This window comes from Rhinatrema bivittatum, unplaced genomic scaffold (assembly GCF_901001135.1).
Source record: "Rhinatrema bivittatum unplaced genomic scaffold, aRhiBiv1.1, whole genome shotgun sequence".
Taxonomy (NCBI): Eukaryota; Metazoa; Chordata; class Amphibia; order Gymnophiona; family Rhinatrematidae; genus Rhinatrema; species Rhinatrema bivittatum.
The window spans coordinates 659,092-679,433 of NW_021820292.1; the positions used below are offsets into that span (position 1 = coordinate 659,092).

Sequence of the window (20,342 nt, forward strand, 5' to 3'; positions counted from 1 at the left end):
TCAGGATTCCTGACCTAGTAAGGGCAAATGTCCGCTGAGGATATGGCGCCGACGGGCTCTTGCCCTTACTATGTCACATGGTGTACCGACGTCATTGTTGTCTCCGTATAGCATAGTAAGGGCAAGGTCCGCCGGCGCCATTTTGGTTGCTGGCATCCGACGGCCCTGCTGAATGCGATGTGTCCCGGACCGTTCCTGTGGTGCCGGCGGAGAAGCACGGAGTTGTTTCAGGTGTAGTGTGTGATCGGAGTGCAGTGCGTGGGTGGGTGGAAGAGGGTACTTTAATTTAAATTTGGAGGGTGTGTGAAATGCGTGGCTTCCCAATGTAGCAGCCAGGAATTCGTGTTTTGGTGTGTTTTGGGAGGGTGGGTGAAGTAAGTGACATTGGCAGGCGGGTGGGTGGGGGTGTGTGGTGTGATGAGTGTGGATTTCTGTGTGTTATGAGGGAGTGTGAATGAAAGACAATAGCCCTGTGTGGGGGTGGGGTGTGGTGTGTGAGTGTGTGTGAAAGGTGTAAGAGGTTGCGCTTGCGCCGACGGCCACCAGATGTCGCTGTTTTGTGTAAGCAATTTTTAAACTTGTATTACCTGTCACAGGTGTGACCTATATGTAATGTAAGTGTATAAGATCCTTCCTGTATGGAAAGTGAACGTTGTATGCAAATTTGAACGCATTCGGTTAAGCAGTTGGCGAGATTAGCGACGACGTACAAACTATTTAACATTTTTATTTATATAGAATGCAGAATAGTTAGGACTGCTTTGGGGTGTAGGTCCTTGAATATATGGGGTTATCGCAGAATGGTTAGGACTGCTTCTGGGTATAGTTCTTTGAGTATACGGGGTTATGGCAGAATGGTTAGGACTCCTGGATGTAGTTCTTTGAGTATATGGGGTTATTACAGAATGGTTAGGACTGCTTCTGGGTGTAGTTCTTTGAGTATATGGGGTTATTGCAGAATGGTTAGGACTGCTTCTGGATGTAGTTCTTTGAGTATATGGGGTTATTACAGAATGGTTAGGACTGCTTCTGGGTGTAGTTCTTTGAGTATATGGGGTTATTACAGAATGGTTAGGACTGCTTCTGGATGTAGTTCTTTGAGTATATGGGGTTATTACAGAATGGTTAGGACTGCTTCTGGGTGTAGTTCTTTGACTATATGGGGTTATTACAGAATGGTTAGGACTGCTTCTGGGTGTAGTTCTTTGAGTATATGGGGTTATTGCAGAATGGTTAGGACTGCTTCTGGGTGTAGTTCTTTGAGTATATGGGGTTATTACAGAATGGTTAGGACTGCTTCTGGGTGTAGTTCTTTAAGTATATGGGGTTATTGCAGAATGGTTAGGACTGCTTCTGGGTGTAGTTCCTTGAGTATATGGGGTTATTACAGAATGGTTAGGACTGCTTCTGGGTGTAGTTCTTTGAGTATATGGGGTTATTACAGAATGGTTAGGACTGCTTCTGGGTGTAGTTCCTTGAGTATATGGGGTTATTACAGAATGGTTAGGACTACTTCTGGGTGTAGTTCTTTAAGTATATGGGGTTATCATAGAATGGTTAGGACTGCTTCTGGGTGTAGTTCTTTGAGTATATGGGGTTATTACAGAATGGTTAGGACTGCTTCTGGGTGTAGTTCTTTGAGTATATGGGGTTATTACAGAATGGTTAGGACTGCTTCTGGGTGTAGTTCTTTGAGTATATGGGGTTATCATAGAATGGTTAGGACTGCTTCTGGGTATAGTTCTTTGAGTATATGGAGTTATTACAGAATGGTTAGGACTGCTTCTGGGTATAGTTCTTTGAGTATATGGAGTTATTACAGAATGGTTAGGACTGCTTCTGGGTGTAGTTCTTTGAGTATATGGGGTTATTACAGAATGGTTAGGACTGCTTCTGGGTGTAGTTCTTTGAGTATATGGGGTTATTACAGAATGGTTAGGACTGCTTCTGGGTGTAGTTCTTTAAGTATATAGGGTTATCATAGAATGGTTAAGACTGCTTCTGGGTGTAGTTCTTGAGTATATGGGGTTATTATAGAATGGTTAGGACTCCTTCTGGATGTAGTTCTTTGAGTATATGGGGTTATTACAGAATGGTTAGGACTCCTTCTGGGTATAGTTCTTTGAGTATATGGAGTTATTACAGAATGGTTAGGACTGCTTCTGGGTGTAGTTCTTTGAGTATATGGGGTTATTACAGAATGGTTAGGACTGCTTCTGGGTGTAGTTCTTTGAGTATATGGGGTTATTACAGAATGGTTAGGACTGCTTCTGGGTGTAGTTCTTTAAGTATATAGGGTTATCATAGAATGGTTAAGACTGCTTCTGGGTGTAGTTCTTGAGTATATGGGGTTATTACAGAATGGTTAGGACTGCTTCTGGGTGTAGTTCTTTGAGTATATGGGGTTATTATAGAATGGTTAGGACTGCTTCTGGGTGTAGTTCTTGAGTATATGGGGTTATTACAGAATGGTTAGGACTCCTTCTGGGTGTAGTTCTTTGAGTATATGGGGTTATTACAGAATGGTTAGGACTGCTTCTGGGTATAGTTCTTTAAGTATATGGGGTTATTACAGAACGGTTAGGACTGCTTCTGGGTGTAGTTCTTTGAGTATATGGGGTTATTACAGAATGGTTAGGATTGATTCTGTGTGCAGTGCCTTGAGTATATGGGATTCACTACAGAACGGTAAGGTCAGATTCTGTATGAAGTGCCTTGAGTATATGAGGACATTACAGAATGGTTAGGACTGCTTCTGGGTGTAGTTCTTTGAGTATATGGGGTTATTACAGAATGGTTAGGACTGCTTCTGGGTGTAGTTCTTGAGTATATGGGGTTATTACAGAATGGTTAGGACTCCTTCTGGGTGTAGTTCTTTGAGTATATGGGGTTATTACAGAATGGTTAGGACTGCTTCTGGGTGTAGTTCTTTGAGTATATGGGGTTATTACAGAATGGTTAGGACTGCTTCTGGGTGTAGTTCTTTGAGTATATGGGGTTATTACAGAATGGTTAGGACTGCTTCTGGGTGTAGTTCTTTGAGTATATGGAGTTATTACAGAATGGTTAGGACTGCTTCTGGGTGTAGTTCTTTGTATATGGGGTTATTATAGAATGGTTAGGACTGCTTCTGGGTGTAGTTCTTTGAGTATATGGGGTTATTACAGAATGGTTAGGACTGCTTCTGGGTATAGTTCTTTGTATATGGGGTTATTACAGAATGGTTAGGACTGCTTCTGGGTATAGTTCTTTGAGTATATGGGGTTATTAAGGAATGGTTAGGACTGCTTCTGGGTGTAGTTCTTTGTATATGGGGTTATTATAGAATGGTTAGGACTGCTTCTGGGTGTAGTTCTTTGAGTATATGGGGTTATTACAGAATGGTTAGGACTGCTTCTGGGTGTAGTTCTTTGAGTATATGGGGTTATTACAGAATGGTTAGGACTCCTTCTGGGTGTAGTTCTTTGAGTATATGGGGTTATTACAGAATGGTTAGGACTGCTTCTGGGTGTCGTTCTTTGAGTATATGAGGTTATTACAGAATGGTTAGGACTCCTTCTGGGTGTAGTTCTTTGAGTATATGGGGTTATTACAGAATGGTTAGGACTGCTTCTGGGTGTCGTTCTTTGAGTATATGGGGTTATTACAGAATGGTTAGGACTGCTTCTGGGTGTCGTTCTTTGAGTATATGGAGTCATTACAGAATGATAAGGACAGATTCTGTGTGTGGTGCACTGAGATGCCAGTACAACAGCCATTATGGATAAGTGTACTGGGTAGCCTGACTTCAGTGCCAGGAAAAATAATGGAAAGTGTTCTAAACATCAAAATCACAGAACATATAGAAAGACATGGTTTAATGGAACAAAGTCAGCATGGCTTTCCCCAGGGCAAGTCTTGCCTCACAAATCTGCTTCACTTTTTTGAAGGAGTTAATAAACATGTGGATAAAGGTGAACCGGTAGATATAGTATACTTGGATTTTCAGAAGGCGTTTGACAAAGTTCCTCATGAGAGGCTTCTAGGAAAAGTAAAAAGTCATGGGATAGGAGGCGATGTCCTTTCGTGGATTGCAAACTGGCTAAAAGGCAGGAAACAGAGAGTAGGATTGAATGGGCAATTTTCTCAGTGGAAGGGAGTGGACAGTGGAGTAGGGGTGTGCATTCGGATTGACCGCATTAGTAAAACGCAACTCATATTTTTTTTTTACTTAAAAAATTGATTCGACATAAACGATCGGATTTCCCACATATCGAACATAGATATGTTCGATATGTGGGAAATCGCGATTGTTGAGCCAAAATAAAAATATAAACCCCCTCACCCTCCTTAATCCCCCCCCCCCGACTTACCACAACTCCCTGGTGATGGAGCGAGGAGTGAGGACGCCATTTCTGCAATCCTTGGCGAGAAGCATGTGACGTCGGCGGCACGTCGAGTGACGCCGGCGTCACGTGATTCCCGGCTCGTTCGCGCCGGATGGCTCGTTCGGCCCAAAAAGAACTTTTGGCCAGCTTGGGGGGGTCAGGAGGCCCCCCCAAGCTGGCCAAAAGTTCTTTTTGGGCCGAACGAGCCGTCCGGCGCGAACGAGCCGGGAATCACGTGACGCCGCGTCACTCGACGTGCCACCGACGTCACATGCTTCTCGCCAAGGATTGCAGAAATGACGTCCTCACTCCTCGCTCCATCACCAGGGAGTTGTGGTAAGTCTGGGGGGGGGATTAAGGAGGGTGAGGGGGTTTAAATTTTTTTTTTGCACATATGTACATATACCCAACTCATTGGATTTTTTTTATGTCCATATTGGCCGCAAGTGGGACCCCCTTTCGGACATAAAAAATATGAACATAAAATTTTGCTCTGCACATCCCTACAGTGGAGTGCCTCAGGGATCTGTATTGGGACCCTTACTTTTCAATATATTTATAAATGATCTGGAAAGAAATATGACGAGTGAGAAAATCAAATTTGCAGATGACACAAAATTGTTCAGAGTAGTTAAATCACAAGCAGATTGTGATAAATTGCAGGAAGACCTTGTGAGACTGGAAAATTGGGCATCCAAATGGCAGATGAAATTTAATGTGGATAAGTGCAAGGTGATGCATATAGGGAAAAATAACCCATGCTATAATTACACAATGTTGGGTTCCATATTAGGTGCTACAACCCAAGAAAGAGATCTAGGCGTCATAGTGGATAACACATTGAAATCGTCGGTTCAGTGTGCTGAGGCAGTCAAAAAAGCAAACAGAATGTTGGGAATTATTAGAAAGGGAATGGTGAACAAAATGGAAAATGTCATAATGCCTCTGTATCGCTCCATGGTGAGACCCCCACCTTGAATACTGTGTACAATTCTGGTCGCCACATCTCAAAAAAGATATAATTGCGATGGAGAAGGTACAGAGAAGGGCTACCAAAATGATAAGGGGAATGGAACAGCTCCCCTATGAGGAAAGACTAAAGAGGTTAGGACTTTTCAGCTTGGAGAAGAGACGACTGAGGGGGGATATGATAGAGGTGTTTAAAATCATGAGAGGTCTAGAATGGGTAGATGTGAATCGGTTATTTACTCTTTCGGATAGTAGAAAGACTAGGGGGCACTCCATGAAGTTAGCATGTGGCACATTTAAAACTAATCGGAGAAAGTTCTTTTTTATTCAACGCACAATTAAACTCTGGAATTTGTTGCCAGAGGATGTGGTTAGTGCAGTTAGTGTAGCTGTGTTTAAAAAAGGATTGGATAAGTTCTTGGAGGAGAAGTCCATTACCTGCTATTAAGTTCACTTAGGGGTAGATTTTAAAAGAAGCGCGATCAGCCTACTTTTGCTTGCGCATCAGACTCAAGCAAAAGTACGCTGGATTTTAGTAGATACGCGCGGAGCTGTGCGTATCCACTAAAATCCCTGGATCGGCGCGCGCAAGGCTATCGATTTTGTATAGCCTGCGCGCGCCGAGCCGCGCTGCCTAACCCGTTCCCTCCAAGGCCGCTCCGAAATCGGAGCGGCCTCGGAGGGAACTTTCCTTTGCCCTCCCCTCACCTTCCCCTCCCTTCCCCTACCTAACCCACCCGCCCGGCCCTGTCTACACCCCCCCCTTACCTTTGTCGGGGGATTTACGCCTCCCGGAGGGAGACGTAAATCCCCGCGCGCCAGCGGGCCTCCTGCGCGCCGGGCCGCGACCTGGGGGCGGGTACGGAGGGCGCGGCCACGCCCCCGGACCGCCCCGGGCCGTAGCCACGCCTCCGTACCTGCCCCCAAAACGCTCCCGACACGCCCCCGAAACGCCGCGACGACCGGGCCCGCCCCCCGACACGCCCCCGACACGCCCCCCTCCGAAAACCCCGGGACGTACGCGAGTCCCGGGGTCTGCGCGCGCCGGTAGGCCTATGTAAAATAGGCTTACCGGCGCGCAGGGCCCTGCTCGCGTAAATCCGGGCGGATTTACGCGAGCAGGGCTCTTAAAATCCGCCCCTTAGAGAATAGCCACTGCCATTAGCAATGGTAACATGGAATAGACTTAGTTTTTGGGTACTTGTCAGGTTCTTATGGCCTGGAGTGGCCTCTGCTGGAAACAGGATGCTGGGCTTGATGGACCCTTGGTCTGACCCAGTATGGCATGTTCTTATGTTCTTATGATGTAAATGCGTTCCCTTCGTGGCTTTTCTAACCCTTTCTGTGTTGGGAGGAGATGTAGGGTTTTTGCTTCTGATATTTTAGCTCAACTCACTTGAGTTCTTGGCTTTGTTATTCGCTGTGGCAGTTTTCCGTGGTGTCTCCTTTTTCTCACAGGTGGGGTTGATGTTCAGCCAGCTCAGCATCTGTGAGTGTCCTGTTCCCTATGTTAAGTCCAATAAAGAAACCTCTGAGAGAGGATCTCTCTCTACAATCCCAAGAGTGTTCTCCTCAACTCCGGGGCACACCACAACCTGTATTTCAGACCGATTGCATTTCATCATCCCACATCCCACCGCATACACCCGCCGATCAATGCAAACTTTCGGCATTCTTCCCCTCCACAAATCATGCCATGGCCCTTGCACGTGACATCGCTCCCAAGCACAGACAGACCCATCTTCCCTGCCAGAGTAACCTCCCCGTCATACCCAGGCCCAGCACGCTGCTCTCTCACATACACTTCATAACTCCCCACTGCATTCAGTACTTCACCCCAGCAAATCGCACAAAACTACCAAACCCCCAACATCCTTCACCGCTCTAAGCACCACAGTAAAACGTTTAAAAAACCTCATCAAATTTCTTTAGATTTATTTATATAACCACCATTCCCACAAGGGTGGCATACAGAAAAAAAATAAAGCAGAGGAAAGACAGTAATTACCTACACAAAATACAGAAATCAGACAAATGCCTTAGGAAAAAAAAAGCCAAGTTTTATAAAATGTACGGAAATCGGTGAAGTCTTCTGCAAGCTTCAGATCTAAGGTTGCGGCTCTGCATAAAACGGGGCTCACACAGGAAAATGCTCACTGTTTCGTTCCCTGCAGTTTAACAGCTGGGACTTTAAGCAAGGCCTGCTGTGATGACCGGAGAGCTCAGGTCGGCTGATGAGAGCCAACAATATCCATCAGACAGAGAGGGGAAGAATCGTGCATGATATGAAAATTTAAAATCTGTTCTGTAGGAGACAGGTAGCCAGTGGAGGGAAGGGAGTACTGGTTGTATATGGTCATGGGTTTTTCAGTGCTTCCATTACGCAGACTAGGCAGTCGCAAAACCCTGCCAGCACAAGACCCAAATACTGCCAAAGAGAGGCGTGCTGCTGTGCTGCAGCGGCTGCTGCCGCCAACAGGAGGCAGCACTGTGCTGGAGGAAGGGGCTGCATGACTGAAGGGTCACCTAGGCTGCCCAATGCTCTTCTACCTGCGCTACGCCTGAGATTAAGGGCCTCATTTTCTAAAGCAGTGGTTCTCAACCTTTTTTCTGTCGGGACACACCTGACAGATGGTTCTCACATGCGTGACACACTGACCCATGATCGTCACGGGACTAGATGTAAAAGTACACTTTGCATCCACGGGAACCCCCCTGACCCACAATAATGGATGTAAAGCAGAATGATGACATTCCCCATACAACTCACCCTACAAAAAAGATATTCTGGTTCTGGTGTCATCGCAGTAACAGCAACTCAAACTCCTTCTACTTCCAGGCTCAATAGCCCTACTTATGAAAAGACAGCAGTTTACCACCAATGCATGTCCTCTTGAGAAAACACAACAAATAAGACCGATACAAACGCTTACATGCTAGCAAAATATCTCATCTCCGTAACAGACACAGAACCGACCTAACATACTCCCAGGATCTGTAGTAATGCACATAAACTAATCCGCACACAGTTACACCTGTATTATGGAATACACTCAAACAGGAGCAACCCTATCTATGAAAAGGCAACACTACAAATATTAAATCAGGTCCTAAAAACCAATACACCTCTTATTAGGAAAACAGAACTAGCAAGCAGCTATAGATCCCCACACAGAAATAATTGTAAAACTATACTAATAAGCAGAATAAATGTTTCAAAACAACTATGAACAGAATAACATCCAACAATTAAAAATTCATAAAAACTATTAAAAATTCTCCAAACACCAATAAAATATTTCAAAAAAGCAGACATCACACAATTAAAATGGCAGTCAAGAAAAATAAACTTAAAAAGCCACCTTTACTTACCCCCTCCAGCAGCTCTCCTACTCCTCTTCCATGCAGGCCATACTACACAGCAGAAGCAGCAGTAGAGGCTAAGCTCTATACTCATGGTCCTCTTCCTTAGTCCCATGTCTCTCACACACACCATACCAGTCATGCCTCCATGACCAGTTTCTGTCTCTCACACACCAATCATCTCCCAAACAGTCTTTGACACACACACCAGTCACCTTCCTGAACAGTTTCTCTCATGCCATACACATACACATACACAGGCTTCCCACTCCTGTGTTCTACTTACATATACGGGCTTCTCACTCTCATAATCAATTTCTCTGTCTCTCACACACACACACACACACACTCACCAGTCTCTCACTCCCATGCTTGTTCTCTCCAAATGCACAGGCTTCTCATTCCCATAATCACTTTCTTTCTCTCACAGACACACACAAACACACACCAGTCACCTGATCTCTCTCATGCATACACCCACACAGGCTTCCCACTCCCATGTTCTCTTTCAGATATACAGGCTTCTCACTCCCATGCTGTGTCTCACACACACCCAGGTTTCTCTCTCCCATGCTCAGTCACATCCCTGACTGTCTCACACTCTCACAAACACATCAGTCATCTCCTTGAGCAGTCACTTTCATTGTCTCTCACATATACACACACATCAGCTCTCTGACCAGTTTCTCTCAATCACACACAGGCTCTCAATCAAATACATTCTCTCACTTACACACTGGCTGGCTGCTTCTCTCTCTTTCTCCCCCCCCCCCCCCCCGAGCACAAATGGTAGTTGCAGCAGCCTCCTCCAGCCCCCGAAGCCAAGAAAGAAGAATCCCATCGGACCGCATCCCGCGAGCAGGCCTCCATTACTCACCTCCAGCATTGCCGCCCCAGACCCTGTCTTCGCGGCCTAGTGCCGCCACCAAAACACCACTTCATGCGGCCCCGAGCCGCCACCGATGTCGTCCCCGAGCGGCGGGGAGGCCATGGTGCCGTCACCTCCTCATGGCCTGGTGCCACGGGGCTCTGCTCCTTTCTTTGCGTCGTGGAGCCGCTGCTACTAGTCTGTTTTCCATCTATGTGGCAGGAAGTCACCGCCTTCTCTCCATCTTCATGTCCTAGTGGCCGCCTTCAGGGATCCTCTTAGTGGCCTGTGCCATTCAGGAAGCCGCCCCGGACCGCCGCTGTCTTCGCGGCCTAGTGCCACCGTTGGGGCCTGCTCCTCCGTCTGAGCTGCAGGGACGCCACTGTCCGTGGTCCTGCTCCTCCCTGGGCCATCTTCTAGGCACCGGCACGTGCCTCTTCAATCTATTTAAAGGGCCAGCGGTAGGAAAAGCCCACAGCCCCACCAGAAGCTAGCCTTCACTCTACTTCCTGCTTCCTGTAACTCAGAGCCTTCGAATCGGACATCATGGTTGTCCATATTCCTCCTTGCTTGTCCAGGTCTTCCATGGTCTTCATGTGTTTGAGATGGTTCTTTGTTCCATGTCTTCATGTTCCTGCTCTCGTTCCTCGTCAGAGCTCATACGTTGCCTAGTCCTGATGTTCCAGATGTCCTAGTTCCAGATGTTCTGTCGTTCTGAAGTCCTAATGATCCTATGTTCCAAGTTCTGAGTGTTCCAAGTTCCGAGTCTGCCAGCTCTGAGTCCTCCAGATGGCCACCCTGAGAGTAAATCCATATGGATCAGGTTCCTGTCTCCGGTCATTGGGGTCTCGTTTGGTTGGATCCCCTTCTGGCACTTGTGTTGCTCCCGCGTGGTCCGTAACCAGCCTTCCTAGGTTGTGTAGGGTGCGCAAGCAGACAGGGTGGTCACGGTGGGCTGTGTAGAGTGCCCTGAGGGACAGTGCCCACCTGTACCTTCCAAGTTCCAAGTCCTCGTCCGAGACCTTCCAAGTTCTGAGTCCGAGTCCTTCCAAGTTCTCATCTTGTTTCTGCCCTCAGCCTCAGTCTGGCCTCACGCACTCGTCATTCCCAAGCGGTGGGTCAGAAAGGGTTAACGAGTGGCCGGAGGGCTATTCTTGTGACCAGCATTGCATGGTTGGTTCACACTGCTACGTGTAGGTCCAGCGGAGGGCTGATCCTGCTTGGTTCCTGTTCTGAGTCCCTTGCCTTAGTTCCAGTCCTGCTTTGTTTCTGCTCCGCCCATGCGTGCATGCTCTCACCTCCCATGGTGTGGCTTAGGGTTCCTCCTTGAGTCGTGCTGTGGTTCAGGGGCTCACGCTCTCCCATGAGCTAGCGACCGTGCTTCTGTGTCCTCACCACCAACCATAGGCCGCGCCTGCATCAGGATCCGAAGCCCGTGATCACAACATAGATAATCTGACCCAATTGTGGTTTGTGGATTGCAAACTGGTTAAAAGACAGGAAACAGAGAGTAGAATTAAATGGTCAATTTATTCAGTGGAAAAGGGTAAACAGTGCAGTGCCTCAGGGATCTGTACTTGGACCGGTGCTTTTCAATATATTTATAAATGATCTGGAAAGGAATACAACAAGTGAGGTGTTCAAATTTGCGGATGACACTAAATTATTCAGAGTAGTTAAATCACAAGTGGATGGTGATGAATTGCAGGAGGACCTTGCGAGACTGGAAGATTGGGCATCCAAATGGAACATGGAACTTCTGGACACGGAACATCGGAACATCAGGACTTCTGGATATCAGGACCATCAGATCACCTGGACTTCTAGACATCAGGACATCTGGAACATCAGGACATCAAGACTTCTGGACACGGAACATCAGAAACAAGGAACAGGCAACGAAGCAGCTCCGATGAGGAACAAGACCAGGAACATCAGGATGACGGAGACCAGGAAAATCAAGAACATGGAATGAAAAGCCATCAAGACACTGGAAGACCACGGAGGAACTTGACCAGAAGGAGGACCATGGACGACCATGGAATCCGGTTTGAAGGCCCTGAGGAACAGAAACTGAGCCCTTCTATAGGGCTGAAGCAGGAAAAAGGCAAATGAAGACTTCCGGTGGGGTCACGGGCTTTTCTCGCCACCGGCCCTTTAAATAACATGAAGAGGTGCACACCCATGCCTAGAGGAGTCCAGGGAGGCAGAAGCCTGCAGCGTCGTCCTGCCGCATGGAGGAACAAGGCCCAGCGGCGGCACTTAGGCCGCGAAAATGGGATCTCGTCGGCAGCCTCTCCAGGGCCGCGAAGATGCAGGACAGCGGCGGCTCCTGCCGCAAAGGTGAAGAATCGGCGGCAGCTTCCAGGCCGCGTGGATGAATGCAGCGTCGGTGGCACCAAGGCCACAAAGCTGAAGATGGCGGCGGCCCCCCCTGTCGCGGAGGGCGGCATCGGGAGCGGCTCCTTGCCGCTCAGAAAGAGGAGCGGCAGTCCGGGGGCGGCGATGTCGGTAGGTGGAGGGCCTGCTGGCAGGATGGGCTCCGAGAGCAGGATCGTAACATCCCTACTTGGATGCAAGGATTGGAAGGCCAATCCTTGCATCCATTTCTAACTCTGTAACTTCAGCTACGTAGGCTCCTGTACAGGAGGTCTCACCTGGTAAAGTCAACTCCTCTCTCTCGCCTCAGATTATCTTTGGGTATAACCTTTTATTATTTTCTACCCCAGTTTATCCGATATTTTGTGATTGCCTCCTGCTGCCAGAGACTCCCGAGCCATTTCTACTGCAAACCAAGCGAAGCCCTGTTCCCCCCTCAGGTGAACGCCAGCATCGTAGCCTCCCTTTCCTGCAGGGTCGCAGGTTTCGATGCTAAAGATTTACGTCATACTCGGCAGTCACCTGCTGCCTCTCCCTGCATCCTTCCACTACAAGCCATACTATTTTCAAAGATAGACTACTGTAACGCGCTCCTCCTTGGACTTCCAGCCGCCTCAACGAAACCACTACAGATGCTTCAAAATGCCACAGCTAGGATCCTTACTAACTCTCGGCGCAAGGACCACATCACACCAATACTAAAAAACCTACATTGGCTACCTATAAACCACAGAATAATGTTCAAGACCTTAACCATCATCCATAAAAACATATATCACCGATCTACTCTACAACTCAAAATACCTCTCGAACTTCAGGTGTCCACAAGACCGATCAGATCAGCTTACAAAGGATTGCTCCATGCCCCCCCTAATGAATCCACTAATCACACTTCCATCCAGAAACGAACCTTGTCCACGGCTAGACCGTATTATTGGAATCTCCTCCCCCCGGAACTTCGACAGGAACAATGCCCGTTTTCTTTCAGAAAGAAACTAAAAACGTGGCTGTTCACCCAAGCCTTCCCTTGATGGACACCATACTAACAGCACAGCTATGCAATCCTTTCCCACTTATCCCCTCCCTCATTCGTGACTGCAGTGTTATAGACCTGAAGACTAATCTATTGTCTAAGCTTGCTACATTCGTTCCTAAGTGAAACTTCGTTATGTAAAACTTAGTTATTTATAACTTATTATGTTAATCGTATGCTTTGCTCTCTACTCTCCCACTCTGTAAACCCCCTGTTCATTGTAACTTTATCTTCATAGTTAATTGGTTACCCCTTGTTTCAATGTAAACCGGTACGATAAGACACTAGTCTGGAGTATCGGTATATCAAAAGTATTTTAAATAATAAATAAATAAATAAATAAATACTGCGCAGTTTCCCCATCGCAATTCATTTTCCACGTATTTTGCGCTCCTGCGTATTCCTCCTGCAGCTGCTCGCTCTGGGCTTCTACCTCAAACAGAGCCATTCTTTAATGGTCACCCTAAGCCTTCATTTCCAAGGGTCCTGGGGCATTCCCCTATTTTATAAAACAACCCCCCTCCCCCCCGCCACCTAACACAGCCGCTGCAGCGACTTAGGGGCCGTAGACGGTGGCTCCCTCTGCGCCCTAATTCCAGCCAGTAACCCCCCTCTCCCTGCAGGGACAGTCAGCCCTACCTGCACAGCATCCCCATCCCGGCCGGACCCGGGGAATGGAAACCCGACCCACGTCCCGTGAATAGCAACGTGCAGCCTAAACGCCCGGCCGCTCCCCCCCGCGGGCTTCCCCATTCCTCCATCACCCCTCGCAGCGATTCCACTCTGCTCGAGCGCAGCCGCATCTATTTACAAAACCACAGCCAGCAAAGCGCAGTAACCGCCCCCTGACCGGCAAGAGGAGAGTCCCCTCCGGCCCCCGCGCACACGCCGTGACGAAGGCCTGCTTCTCCTTCTGAGCTCCTGCCCCACTCCTGGGGGCCTCTCGGCTCAGGGAGGAGCCTTACCTTGGGAAACTTGAGCTGGTCTGCACTGATTTCTGGCTCCAGTTCCTCCTCCGTCAGAATTCCCCTGCGAAGAAGCTCCAGGGCTGCCGAACAGTCCGGTATCTCTGCCTTCAGGCGGTGTAAGGCCTCCATGATCTGTTACACAAATAGAAGAGACACTCCTCAGGCAGAGCGGCAGAGGGAACAGGGAGCCCGCTGCATGTAGGGAACGCTCAGCCGTTATCTGACTGAGCAAGTTAGCCGGATAAGTTATCTGATACTCAGCAGCACACTGCGCCACCGAACATGCTCGCCCATCTCATACCTAGCCAGATAAACGTATCCAGCTAACTACAGGAGAGTCAAATAGCTATCTTAGACTTAAGAAGCAGGCACTGAGAGTAAGAAAAAAAAGTCTGTTTGACTTGTGCTGTGAGACTGCGTCAGGCTATTCTACGTATTTTTCACCCAGCTATTCTTTTGGTCATGGTTGCATGTGTATTTGTGCACTGTTTTGGATTTTTGTCCTGGCTACCCCCAGCCATGATGAAAGTTTCATACAAACTGACTTTATGAAACGAGACTGGTGCTTAAGCAGCAGCTCAGTGACTGCTAGTCACTTTCACTCCTGCTCTGAAGGCTGGCAAGCGGGAAAGGGATAGCTGGATGCTTCTAGTGACAGCAGTATTAACATTAGCTCCTTCTTGCTTATAGGAAAATCGGTTCTTCCCTGCTAATTTTCGTTCCTGGAATAGCACAGATCAGTCCAGACTCCTGTGTTTTGCCTCCCTGCCAGCAGATGGAGACAGACAAGAAAAGCTTTACCAACACTGCTACTTAACCTAGAGTGCCACCTGAAGTCCCTCAGTATGACCTGCACCCAAATTCTTCTGCCCAAACAAATCGCCACAAAAAAACACTTCCAGGGTTAAATCATTTAGAGTCGTCCTCCTCGATGACTCAAATGCAGCCTCCCACAACACATTCATCACTAAATTGAAATTCCCCGAGGGACACACCTTCCACACTGGGAACTGCAGAAAACGAATCACAGCCAGATGCAAGGTCAGGGACCTTTTGTAAAAAGGTCAAGGTATGGGAAATTGAAACCCAAGTAGGCTGCACGCCCTGTTCAACATATCAAGCCTCAAAAGTTCTCCACACCCTAACATAAGCCAAGCATGTGGACATCTATCCAGCCTGCAGTAAGGTGGAAATGACATCTTCAGAATACCCCTTCTATCTCAAGCGGTTCTTCTCAAAAATGAAGCTGCGGAACAGAATTCAATCCTCCTGCTCTGCAAATATGGGACCCTGGTGCAACCATCTTGGAAGGTGACTGAACCTTAATGGACCATCTACTGCCAAGTTTACTAGGTCTGCAAACCGTGGTCGACATGGCCATTCAAGAGCCATGAGAATCACTTCTATGCGCCGTAGCACCCTGCCCAGCATCAGCCATGGGGGAAATACCTAAAGAAGAATCTCAGGTGGCCACGGTAGCTCCAGAGCACTAATTCCTTCTGCTCCATGTTCTTGTCTGCGACTGTATAAGCATGCCACCTTGGTGTTTTGTCTCAACGCCATCAAGTGTTTTCAAAGCGTTCCCCATCTGGCCCAAATGAGGAGCATTGCTTCCTCTGACAGCTCCCATTCTCTGGAGCCTGCTGAGAAAATCAGCCTGTACGTTGTCCACCTCAGCTATGTGCCAGGTGCTGATCCACCTAGTGAACCAACAACTGAGCCTCCTAATTAATCATCTGACTTTTGGTCTCTCCTTGTCTGTTGATATAAGCCACCATTGTTGCATTGTGGCAGAAAAGAAAGCAAGCACACTGTTCTCAGCTCTAACCTACTGATAGACCACAATGCCTCCTCCTTTGACCATTGACCCTATGTGGTCTGGCCCTAATACACCACTCCCCAATCAGAGAGGGTGTGGTCAGCGGTCCCTATCACCCAAAGCGGGATTTCCAGCTCCATCCCCCACTCCAGATTGACCCAACCAAGCCCCTCCCTGAGGGGAAGAGGAATTTGCAAATCCTCTGATAACGGGATCCAACAGGAGGGGAGCACTGTTTGAAGGGGCCGCGTATGCAGAAACGCCCAGGGAACCAGATCTAGCGACAGTGCCATAGACCCCTGGACCTGCAAATAATTCCAAACTCTGGGCACCTTCAGTCACAACAGGTGGCAAACGACTCTGCAGCTTCACCATTCTGCCCTCTGTGAGAAATACCTTGCCCATCCAGGTGTTGAATCGAGCCCCTAGGTACAGCAAGGATTGGGATGGCATTAGTTGGCTCTTTGCTAGGTTCACCACCCAGCCCAGAGCCCTCAGCCTCTCTAGGACCCACTGCACTGCCAGCTGAGAGAGGTCCGCTGGCTTTGCCAGAATGAGCCAGTCATCCAGATATGGGGGTACCAGCACTCTTTCCTTCTGAAGGGCTACTTTCAAGACCACCACCACTTTGGTGAAGGTACGAGGTGCTGTCACCAAAATGAAAGGAAGGGCACAAAAGTAAAAATGATCTCCAGGATCATAAACCGCAGGAAGTTCTGGAGCTCCTCCCTGCCTGGGATATGGAAGTTCGCATCTTCTCACAAAGCCCCTCTTCTGAAGCCACTGCATTTGCTCCCTATCTGCTCCCGCATACAGTTCAAGCTCCTCTTTCTCACCTACAATTGCCTTCACTCTGCTGCACCTCACTACCTCTCCTCTCTCATCGCTCTCTACACCCCTCCTCGTGCACTCCACTTGTTGGATAAGTCATTCCCCCTGGCTGCACCGTGTGCTTGGAATAGTCTTCCTGATCTGGTGCGTCCTGTTCCCTCTCTCGCCGAGTTTAGATCCATCTAAAGAGCCACCTTTTTGAAATCACTTTCAAATCTTAGGCCTGATTGTCTGCTTTTAGCCTTATTAACTAACGTTCTTTTCTTTTTAACTGTTGTCTTACCTTATGAAATGGCCCAGGTCTCTTGTCCTGTATGATTTTCTTATTAGATTGTAAGCTCTATACTGAAGGGACTGTCTTTTTGTATGTATGTACAGCTCTGCATATGTCGTGTAGCACTATAGAAATGTTAATTAGTAGTAGTAGTAGTAGGTCTATTGATGCCAGGAACTCTCTCTTATGAAATGCCGCTATGATCGAATGCAGCGTCCCCATACAAAACTGTGCTAACCTTGAGGGCCGCATTGACCTTCTTTAAATCCAAAACCACCTTGATCGTCCCTTCCTTTTATAGGACCACGAAATAAATAGAATATTGACCTTATTGCTGTTCTTCTCGGGGAACTGGCACCATCGCTTTGAGCCCCTGCATGCGGTCCAACGAGTCACGAACCACAGCCTGTTTGGCACGAGCATCGCAAGGGACGACGATGAAGGCTTTCCGCAAATCCTAACATATAGCCATCGTTTCATCACTCCCAAGACCCACCGGTCTGTTGTGATTCCAGTCCACACCGCCCCCCCTGACAGCTGAAAGAGAAGAGAGGACCGGCCATCGTTTCATCACTCCCAAGACCCACCGGTCTGTTGTGATTCCAGTCCACACCACCCCCCCTGACAGCTGGAAGAGAAGAGAGGACCGGCCATCATTTCATCACTCCCAAGACCCACCGGTCTGTTGTGATTCCAGTCCACACCGCCCCCCCCTGACAGCTGAAAGAGAAGAGAGGTCCGGCCATCGTTTCATCACTCCCAAGACCCATCGGTCTGTTGTGATTCCAGTCCACACCGCCCCCCCCTGACAGCTGGAAGAGAAGAGAGGACCGGCGGCCATCGTTTCATCACTCCCAAGACCCACCGGTCTGTTGTGATTCCAGTCCATACCGCCCCCCCTGACGGCTGGAAGAGAAGAGAGGACCGGCCTCATTTCGTTGTGAAGACTTAAACTCCCCCAGTTCCTTGACCAGGGATATCTTGGGTCAGTTTTTGCCCACCTTGAAGGGATTGGGTTTTGCCCAAGCTTTGCCGCTGTTCTGCCGATATCATCTATAGACTCTAAAACACGAACAGGTGGGAAAGGATTTCCTTACCCCTTCGGCTTGTCCTCTAGCAATACATGTCCCTTGGACTCTCTCAGAAGCTTCACCAGCTGCCCTAAATCTTCCCCAATCATTCCTTTAATCGGGAAGGCCCCCAGATGAGACTTTGATTAAACATCTGCAGACCAGTTCTTTAAACAGGGCAGCCACCTGGCCAAAACTGCTGATCTCGTAACTCTGGAGAAAGTCCTAATCAAGTCATTCAGGGCATCTGCTCATAGGCCACCGCTGCCTCCAAGCACTCCTTCGCCTGAAACTGCTGAAGCCTGCACTGAATCCAGCTCTGAAGTCACCGCAAACAAGTTCTCTGCATGAAACTGCTGCATACCGCAGCCCAGGTACTCAAAGCAGAAACCCCCAAAATCCTCTTGAGGTGAACTTCCAGCTTCTGGTCCTGTACATCTTCCAGCGCAAAGGACCCTGTCACCGGAATGGTGGTTTTCTTGGTCACCACCGAGACTGAAACATCTACCTTAGGAAGCACCAAAAGCTTGAGTGTCTGCTCCAGTCAAGGGTACAACTTCAGCACAGCCTCAAGGCTGTCCCACGCCCTAACAACCAGCAGCTTCACCGACTTGTGGAAAGGAAAAGCATTAGCTGGACTTCTCAAGCCGACCATGATGAGGTACACCACGTCCTGGTCTGACTCCACTTGAGAAACATCGATGCCTAGGAGTTTAATCACATGTGGAATCAAGGGCCAGAACTCTTCCCTGTGAAACCACCGGACCACCTTAGAGTCCTTCCTTTCGGTCATCAGAGTCTCCTCCATTTCCAGATTCAAAAGGTCCTGAGGAGACTGCGACCTCCAGAGACCCATCTGGTGGAAGACCATCGCCCTCGGAGTCTTGGAGTCCTCAGACTCCTCCATGGGGCCGCCTCGCTGCCCAGCCACACCGAGCACCCTCCGGATGGTGGGCAATGTCCTTTTGCAGGACCTGCAGTCACATCGCAGCTGATGCTGGATACGACGGTGCTTCTCGCCTGCTGCAGAAAATCCAAGGAAAAGGCATGTGAATCCTCCGAATCCTCCCTCATTAAGGCCCTCCTCGCTTTCCGAGGCTTCCAGCGCTCCGCGTGACTTCTTCACGACAGGCAATGAGGGAGGAGAGGAAAACCCCTGCCCCCCGGGAGCCTCCTGTGCTGCCGCAACTGCGCTCGGCATGGCCGCCGTTCCTGCGCTGACAGGAAAAGGATCTGCGGCAGCTCCCGACAGCCTCGTACGCCTTTCACGCGCCCAAACAGAGCCTCACCGGCCGACCTGCCTTCTCCCCCGGAGATGCAGCGTGCGCACAAACTCGCGCGGGGGGTTGAGACGAGCGGCGTGTCCCCTGCATGAGCGGAAGGGCCTTGCAGTGATCCCGGCCTGACGCCACGTACATCCGGCACGCGCTGCCTCCTGATTGCTCGCCACGGTGGCCTCGCCCACGCCGGGAGCCTCAGCTACCACCGGCTTTCACCTGTGTCCGGTGCGATCACCCACTCACAGAGCCAACTAAATTCGACAAAACCCTCTCCAAGCTGCCATGTAAAATAATCAGTACAAAAGTACTTTCCTGAATGCTGCAGCAGAGCTGGGGATTTCAGAGGGCTCTCCGGAGGGTCAAGGGAACTGCACCACCAACTAATCAAAAGGCCCTCAGTGTCCACGGACGAGCCAGCACCGAGGGTCACCAACCCCCTGCTCGTGCTCCTCAACCAGAGTGGACGGCCCCAACCAGGGACATAACAACTCCCCTAGAAGGAAGCTCCTGAAAGAAATCCATCTTCCTCTTCTTTTAATAAACTCCAGATAGCAGGTTTTAAACCTCTACCACCTGCTAGAGACAGAGAAATACTGAGGGACTGCAGGTGGCGCTCCCGGTTATCAAGCAGTGTCAGTAACCCACTTCTTCTCTGTCTCCATCTTCTGGCAGGGAGGGAAAACCCAGGAGTCTGGACTCATCTGGGGTATGAGAAAAAAACCAGGCTTTACCCCTCACAGCTAAGGATCCTCTACGCTTATCCCAGGCTTTACCCCTCACTCCCTCACAGCTAAGGATCCTCTGTGCTTATCCCAGGCTTTACCTCTCATAGCTAAGGATCCTCTACGCTTATCCCAGGCTTTACCTCTCACTCCCCCACACCTAAGGATCCTCTGTGCTTATCCCAGGCTTTACCTCTCACTCCCTCACAGCTAAGGATCCTCTGTGCTTATCCCAGGCTTTACCCCTCACTCCCTCACAGCTAAGGATCCTCTGTGCTTATCCCAGGCTTTACCTCTCACTCCCTCACAGCTAAGGATCCTCTGTGCTTATCCCAGGCTTTACCCCTCACTCCCCCACAGCTAAGGATCCTCTGTGCTTATCCCAGGCTTTACCCCTCA

General features: G+C 49.0%; 1 protein-coding gene across 1 annotated transcript in view; it reads right to left on the minus strand.

Moving 5' to 3' along the window:
- LOC115081394 overlaps nt 1-19,142 on the minus strand; it is a 49,288-nt gene extending 30,146 nt beyond the window's left edge. The window contains exons 1-5 of the mRNA XM_029585845.1: nt 18,534-19,142; nt 18,320-18,449; nt 16,163-16,413; nt 13,945-14,079; nt 6,733-6,841 (exon numbers count right to left, since the gene is read on the minus strand). Of these exons, the coding sequence (XP_029441705.1) occupies nt 6,733-6,841; nt 13,945-14,079; nt 16,163-16,413; nt 18,320-18,449; nt 18,534-19,142 (1,234 nt within the window). The remainder of the gene's footprint in view (nt 1-6,732; nt 6,842-13,944; nt 14,080-16,162; nt 16,414-18,319; nt 18,450-18,533) is intronic.
- Between the last annotated feature and the right edge of the window lie 1,200 nt (nt 19,143-20,342).